Source organism: Saccostrea cucullata, unplaced genomic scaffold (genome assembly GCF_032062105.1).
Source record: "Saccostrea cucullata isolate Sc308-1 unplaced genomic scaffold, CSIRO_AGI_Scuc_v1 ctg16612, whole genome shotgun sequence".
NCBI classification, from domain to species: domain Eukaryota; kingdom Metazoa; phylum Mollusca; class Bivalvia; order Ostreida; family Ostreidae; genus Saccostrea; species Saccostrea cuccullata.
This window is the reverse complement of record NW_026940725.1, coordinates 4,514-12,549: the sequence shown is the minus strand read 5'-3', so window position 1 is coordinate 12,549 and position 8,036 is coordinate 4,514. Positions and strand designations below refer to the sequence as shown.

Below are 8,036 nucleotides of genomic sequence, written 5' to 3'. Positions count from 1 at the left end.
TGTAATTTTAAAATGCTTTTACGGGGTAAAAATTTCGACTTTTTATTAGACCTTACTGAGCAATTCAAAGAACCTTGAAGCACATTTAGAGATATATAATGAAAATTGTTGCATGAAAAGACTTAATTTTTAAGCTTCATTTTGAGACTTTTTAATTAAATTATAAATTAAAGAGTTGTCCAACCTGGCTGAGGATCGGAGTCCCTTAATCGTAATTGCCATAAAGTATCTTCAGTACAAAGCTGTTTTATCCGATATGCACAGGGAGAAAAGTTAACAATACGTAATGTAACACAGATTAAAGATCATGGAAATTAGTCATGAAAATGGTTCATGTATTCAAAAGTCGGAATTCGCGGATTGTTATGTCGGATTAAACAGTTTCCATTGTAAGACGTTAGACAATAGAACAATCTTGTCATTATTTCCGTTCCAGGGATCTTCATGTGGCAGTGTTTTAAATAAAAACGAAATATTTTAAATTTATTACAACACATACAATGTACAATTTTAACTTGGTACAATCGGTATAGACAATTAATAAAATTTTATTGCTTCATTTCATGGTTCAACCATAAAACTCGTTAATAATAAATAGTATTTACAAGTTTCCTCAATTGATTTAAAACATTATGTAAAAGAAATGAATAGATTTCCAAAACGAAAATAAAGTTGAAATTGTCTGTTTCTAAGAAAAATATTTCGCCAGACAGGTAGTTGTTCGTCAATAGGAGGTCCCTCTATCTTAAAAGTATCCATCTGTTGAAAATAACAAAACATAATTAAGTAATGTGTCAGAAATATAAAGATGTACTTTACTATTATACACTATTTCAAATGTTCATGAAATAACTAAAAGTAAATAAGTATTGGTTATTAGGATTTAGTGATGTATACCTAGTGACGTTTAATTAGGATTTAGTGATGTATACCTAGTGACGTTTAATAAGGATTTAGTGATGTATACCTAGTGACGTTAAATTAGGATTTAGTGATGTATACCTTGTGACGTTTAATTAGGATTTAGTGATGTATACCTAGTGACGTTTAATTAGGATTTAGTGATGTATACCTAGTGACGTTTAATTAGGATTTAGTGATGTATACCTAGTGACGTTTAATTAGGATTTAGTGATGTATACCTAGTGACGTTTAATTAGGATTTAGTGATGTATACCTAGTGACGTTAAATTAGGATTTAGTGATGTATACCTAGTGACGTTTAATTAGGATTTAGTGATGTATACCTGGTGACGTTTAATTAGGATTTAGTGATGTATACCTAGTGACGTTTAATTAGGATTTAGTGATATATACCTAGTGACGTTTAATTAGGATTTAGTGATATATACCTAGTGACGTTTAATTAGGATTTAGTGATGTATACCTAGTGACGTTTAATTAGGATTTAGTGATGTATACCTAGTGACGTTTAATTAGGATTTAGTGATGTATACCTAGTGACGTTTAATTAGGATTTAGTGATGTATACCTAGTGACGTTTAATTAGGATTTAGTGATGTATACCTAGTGACGTTAAATTAGGATTTAGTGATGTATACCTAGTGACGTTTAATTAGGATTTAGTGATGTATACCTGGTGACGTTTAATTAGGATTTAGTGATGTATACCTAGTGACGTTTAATTAGGATTTAGTGATATATACCTAGTGACGTTTAATTAGGATTTAGTGATGTATACCTAGTGACGTTTAATTAGGATTTAGTGATGTATACCTAGTGACGTTTAATTGGGATTTAGTGATGTATACCTAGTGACGTTTAATTAGGATTTAGTGATGTATACCTAGTGACGTTTAATTAGGATTTAGTGATGTGTACCTAGTGACGTTTAATTAGGATTTAGTGATGTATACCTAGTGACGTTTAATCATCATCACGGTCCCCCTGATGGACGTCCCATTCTCTACTGCTGGGTACCACGGAGTGTCCCAGTCGGCCGGGTACCAGGGACCGTTAAGGAAGCCTCGGTGGCAGCGGTTAAACCACCAGCCGCCTCTCTTGTCATAATTAGCAGCACAGTTGACACTGGACGGGTCGTTATCTTGGTCCCGTGTAGTGAAGGACATCCCTGACAGGTCACGGGTAGGAAATCCAGTGTTTAAGATACTGTCTCCTGTAGCAGTAGAGACAATCAATCAAAGACATGTGTAATTTATATCATTAATACATGAAGTAGATTTAGGATAGTGGGCTTCTGTAAAGAGAAATACTATTTTTGAAAAGGTGCAATACAACAACTCCCTTTGCATTTAAAATAGAATCATTTTTTAGTGTAATAATCAGTCCCAGTTGTAATACACGTTTAAAGTATGATAAAAAATATTATGGTAAATGTCACGGGGAATATTTTTAAAATGAATATATGAAGAATCAATATCTTTTCCAGTCTAATCCTTTAAAATACAGTAGACTCCTAAATATTCGCTGAGAATTATGACGTAATTTCTTGAGAAGCGTAAATCGCAAAATAACATTACCCCATTTTAATCTCACCTGAGCCGAAAAGCTGAAACTTACGTGGAAGCATCCTGCAGTAGTGTAGATTCTAAATTGTTCAAATTATAACCCTTGGGGGTGGGGCGGGGCCACCATGGGGAATCGAAAATTGACACAGAAATATATAGGCAAATTCTTTAAAAATCTTCTTCTCAAAAACCATTGGGCCAGAAAAGCTGATCCCGGGGGTAGGGCGGGGCCATGATAGGGAAAAGATACAATAGTTTTACTGAGAAATATATAGGAAAAAGTTTTTAAAATCTTCTCACGAACTACTTGGCCAGAAAAGCTTAAACTTATGTGGAAGCATCCTGGGGTAGTGTAGATTCTAAATTGTTCAAATTATGACCCCCGGTGGTTGGATGGGGCCAAAACTTGGAATCAGAGTTTTAAATAGAAATATATAGGAAAAGTCTTTAAAAATCTTCCTCTCAAGAACCACTGGGTCAGAAAAGCTGAAACATATGTGGAAGTATCCTAGGGTAGTGAAACTGAAACATATGTGGAAGTATCCTAAGGTAGTGGTTACCCGCGTGGCGCAGTGGTTAGAGCGTCTGCTCTAAAGTAGCGAAGCAAGGAGTGAATTCTTACGTCGCGGGTTCGAATCCCACTTTGGGACATGGAAACCTGTCCTTCGGATGAGACCGTTTAAACCAAGGTCCTGTGTCACAGTAGGTGCTGGCACAAAAAATCCCTCCCTGCTCAATGGCCCCAAGTGCCGAGTCAAGAACGAAATTTGCAGCTCTCCATCGGCAAATGGTGGCGTCTCCATATGAGTGAAAAATTCTCGAGAAGGACGTTAAACAATATTCATTCAATCCTAGGGTAGTGTAGATTGTAAATTGTTCAAATCACGACCCTGTTCAGTTCGGCGGGGCTACAATAGGGAATCAAATTTTTACATAGAAATATAGAGGAAAAAATCTTCTCAAGAACTTCTTGACCAGAAAAGCTGAAACTTATGTGGAAGCATCCTGCGGTAGTGTAGATTCTAAATTGTTCAAATTATAACCCTTCGGGGTGGGGCGGGGCCACAATGGGGAATCGAAATTTGACACAGAAATATATAGGCAAATTCTTTAAAAATCTTCTTCTCAAGAACCATTGGGCCAGAAAAGCTGACACTTAAGTGGAAGCATCTTGGGGTAACGTAGATTTTAGATCGTCCATATTATGACCCAAATTGTCACAATAGGTATTACAAGGGGAAAATCGAATCTGCATGGTTAAGAATAGCATTGTAAAAGTTTCTCAGGTGAGCTATGTGGCCCACGGGCCTCTCGTTATGTCAGTAATAATCAACAAGTCACATCTTGTCGACGTAACATATCAAACACGCACTGTAAACTTTCTATTCCGTGGTAGTTTAAAATGTAAATTGTAGAAAAAATAAATAAAAACCATCCAAGTTTAGTAACAATGGCGGATCAATGATAGCTAAAAACGTGAAATTATTTAAAGACGTTTTCAAAATTCTATATATGTATATAAAGTATATATTAAAAAAGAGGTGTTTGTGAAACACTGATGCCCCATATTGCAGCTTTTTGTGAGGGTTGAAGGAAAACAACTGTGAAATATGAAAATCAACCCACTCAAAAGTTATGTACAAGGTTAAAGTTTGTGCGGAAAAACAGATGGACGATCCGGACAAAAACTATAAACCCCCGAACCTTCCATTACGGGGGCATAACAAATTATCTTTGTCTCCATTGTTCAACAACTTTATAATCTGTCTATGGATATAAGTATTATGATTGCATACTTTATTTAATAACCAAGCTTGAATACACTTACCTAAGGTACCCGTAGCTGGCCCAGCAAGAAAGAGTTGATATTTCTCAGCTTCGTCGGAGACAGAGAATCTGTCGTACAATTCATACAGCGTTGTGCCATTCTGGAGAGTGATGGACACATAAAGGAATGAGTTGTAGTCTTTTGTTAACTGATGGATTATGTCATTTCCTGCATTAAGATGTATTTGAAATGAATAGGAAAGTCTAATACAATTATTTCTGTTTTGAAAATGAATCATTATACCTTAATGAAAAATTAAATTTGTGAAATGTAGAAAATGTTTATTTTCGAATCTATAAAACCATGCCATGTAGCTTTCATGATTATCATATAAGATATCATTACATTACTATAAGTAGGAATCGTCCAACGCATATATTACCCATGGCAAGTGTCACATTTTATCAAATTTTGAAGCCAATGAATGTTCCTATTTGAAAGTTCTTAATACTTACCAACCCAGACATCCTGTTCTGGTAAACCGAAACCATTTTTATATGCTGTCCAATCCCGGTCAAAACTCACAGATCCGTTGACGCGTTTTTGGATTGCCTTCAAATGTCAACAAGAATAGCAATACAATTCATTGTTTCAAACAATTGTATGATCAATATGTTATAATGTGAAGTAAACTTATTTATACTTTTCCCATCCATATATTCTTTTGAACAAGAGAAACACTGAATGTAAATTATATAGTTCTCTCTAATTACCGTCCAACCTCCGCCCATTGTCTCCATCTGACAGTACACCCGGACGGGACTGGTGATGGTGCCGTGGGGGTAGATGTCGTAAACACCAGAGTCAAAGTAACCGTCTCCATGGAGATCCTTACAGTCTATGGGCATAACTGGAAAAACCAGAAGTCTCTGTCGAGACTGAAGCTCTACTGGTTTGAACTTATAGCAAAGGAAGAGTAAAGTACTTAAGCAGCTGGGATTTGCAACTTTACAACAGCAATAAGTAGAATAATGATCATTGACAAAGTCTCTTTATGTTCTTAGTGTAGTCTACTTGTGTGCCAAGTTATATTGAAATCAGACCAAAACTGTAGGAGGAGTAGCATTTTGAAACAATTTTACAGACATTTCTATTTTTAATAACCACGGCAACACCGCTCATCAAAATTAAAATTCAAAACACAGAATTATGTATCTTAGTGTATTCTACTTGTGTGCCAAGTTATATTGAAATCAGACCAAAACTGTAGGAGGAGTAGCATTTTAAAAGAATTTCACAGAAATTTCTATTTTTAGTAACCACGGCAACACCGTTCATCGAAATCAAAAACCGATATACAGAATTATGTATCTTAGTGTATTCTACTTGTGTGTCAAGTTATATTGAAATCAGACCAAAACTGTAGGAGGAGTAGCATTTTAAAAGAATTTCACAGAAATTTCTATTTTTAGTAACCACGGCAACACTGTTCATCGAAATCAAAAACCGATACACAGAATTATGTATCTTAGTGTAGTCTACTTGTGTGCCAAGTTATATTGAAATCAGACCAAAACTGTAGGAGGAGTAGCATTTTAAAAGAATTTCACAGAAATTTCTATTTTTAGTAACCACGGCAACACCGTTCATCGAAATCAAAAACCGATACACAGAATTATGTATCTTAGTGTATTCTACTTGTGTGTCAAGTTATATTGAAATCAGATGAAAACTGTAGGAGGAGTAGCATTTTAAAAGAATTTCACAGAAATTTCTATTTTTAGTAACCACGGCAACACCGTTCATCGAAATCAAAAACGGATACACAGAATTATGTATCTTAGTGTAGTCTACTTGTGTGCCAAGTTATATTGAAATCAAACCAATGTAGGAGGAGTAGCATTTTGAAAAATTGTTTACAGACAGACGGACAGACAGACAGACGGACGGACGCCGGACGCATTACTATCGCATAAGCTCTTCTGGTCTCTGACCAGTAGAGCTAAAAATTGTCTCTGATGAGACTGTAGCTCTACTGGTTTGAACGAATATCAAAGGGAAAAGTAGCACTTGGATTTGAAAATTTGCATCAGGCGGCAATAAACAGAATTATGTATCTTAGTGTAGTCTACCTGTGTGCTACTATCGTTTTAACGGAATTTCACACAAATTTTTACTTTTAGAAACCATGGCAGCACCGTTCAACAAAATCCGATGCACTAAATTATGTACTTAAGTGTAGGCTACTTGTGTGGCTGTGCTAAGTTATATTGAATTCAGACCAAAACTGTAGGAGGTGTAACATTTAAAAAATTGTTTACAGACAGACGTACGAATGACGGACACCTTACTGTCGCATAAGCTTTTCTGGTCTCTGACTAGTAGAGTTAAAAAAACAACATATTTTAGAGGATATCTGCGAGATACATTAATTGTTGAAGATAAAATGTGAGCAACGATGTAGCTACAATGTTGATTATGTTAAGCGCTTTCTCATTATCGTAAATTATTTTTTGTTTTCTCATGGCATTTTAAAGTCTTGAAGCTATCATTTGTTTTACGGATTTTTTTAATCAGTTCAAATAAGCCCATTATTTTGTTGGAAATTTAAACATTATTTATATTTCTTAATGTTAAAGAGGAATTCACTTCTAAATAAGATTATGTTAAAAGTTGTGAAGAGTTGAAGAGAATTATTTTTTCCCTTTGCCAGATTACGACAAGGGGACATACTTTGAAATAAAGGGAAAACACTGGGGAAGTGTTTTCTCATTCATGGCACAGGAACCTACTTCAGCTTTCATGACAGTTATAACAAACTAACATTTTGAGTAGCTAGCATAAAGAAATCTCTTTTTAGATTATTTAATCAATTACAAGCTATATTTTTCTCAGTGTTAAGAACGATACACTGCCATCAAATGTACATAGACACCGAATTGAAGTGACTGTTTTCTTAAAATTGTTCAACACGGAATATACATGGCCGCCATACCGCAATAACACTTCCTAAGAAAATTAAAAAAAAATTAAATTCCGAAGCTATTGAAACTTCGTATTTCTGGACTGATTTGATTCACACATTCTTGCACCTGTGTTGATCCATCTCTCCTCAAAGGCCCCGAGTGCCGAGTATAGGTATAGATTTGCATCTTCATCGACAGAGAGGTCTTAAACAACAAATAAGCAAACAGAAAAAAATATTAAACAGTTATACATACAGTCCTGTAAGTAGTATCTCCAGCCCTCCTCCCTAGACACCTCAGACGTGAACATCTCCTTGTGGGTGCGACATTTCTTCATCTGAATTTAATGTCTAAGACCAGCTTCTTCCTTAGGACAGCGCGCTGCACACTGTATATCCGATTTAGCATTGTATTCTCCTAGCTTCACTGGCGAATTTCCTATCATCCTTTTCCGGTTTTGCTGTATATTTCCGCGAGATAAGGGAAGAGTTAGACACCGCAAAGAAGACAAAAATTGAAATAGCCCAAAGAGTTGTTTCTGCCATGTCTTGATTTGTAGTTTAAACTTCCTCCTGCAAGATTTTGTAGTATAATATACCGAACACTTGATATAAATATTAAAGCATATATCAGTTACTGAAAAGTCATTGGCTGACTGTTAGGTCTCCGTTTGTTATAAAACATTAAAATATTACATTTATTTTGTTTCAAAATCATTGCGACGTTTGTAATGTTAATTATTTGAGATAAATACAATTATTCCTCCTCCCGATTTCCCTAATACATCCCTTTTTCTCAAAATTAAATCTATCG

General features: G+C 35.2%; 1 protein-coding gene across 1 annotated transcript; it reads right to left on the bottom strand.

Annotated features, from left to right (window-relative positions):
• Window positions 1-575: 575 nt before the first annotated feature.
• On the bottom strand, window positions 576-7,542 carry LOC134256044 (ficolin-1-like). The gene is made up of 6 exons (XM_062738634.1): window positions 7,479-7,542; window positions 5,031-5,167; window positions 4,773-4,869; window positions 4,318-4,485; window positions 1,878-2,137; window positions 576-759 (listed from the first exon to the last, which is right to left on the bottom strand). The coding sequence occupies exons 1-5, from the start codon at window positions 7,531-7,533 to the stop codon at window positions 1,878-1,880; spliced, it is 717 nt and encodes a 238-aa protein (XP_062594618.1). The 5' UTR covers window positions 7,534-7,542; the 3' UTR covers window positions 576-759.
• Window positions 7,543-8,036: the final 494 nt, after the last annotated feature.

Excerpts from the sequence above, each read along its gene's own strand:
- LOC134256044 (XM_062738634.1), bottom strand. The coding sequence starts at position 7,533 with ATGTTCACGTCTGAGGTGTCTAGGGAGGAGGGCTGGAGATACTACTTA. Across the intron at positions 5,168-7,478 it reads GAGATACTACTTACAGGACT|TTATGCCCATAGACTGTAAG; the intron begins GTATGTATAACT and ends TGGTTTTTCCAG. Across the intron at positions 2,138-4,317 it reads GCCAGCTACGGGTACCTTAG|GAGACAGTATCTTAAACACT; the intron begins GTAAGTGTATTC and ends CTACTGCTACAG.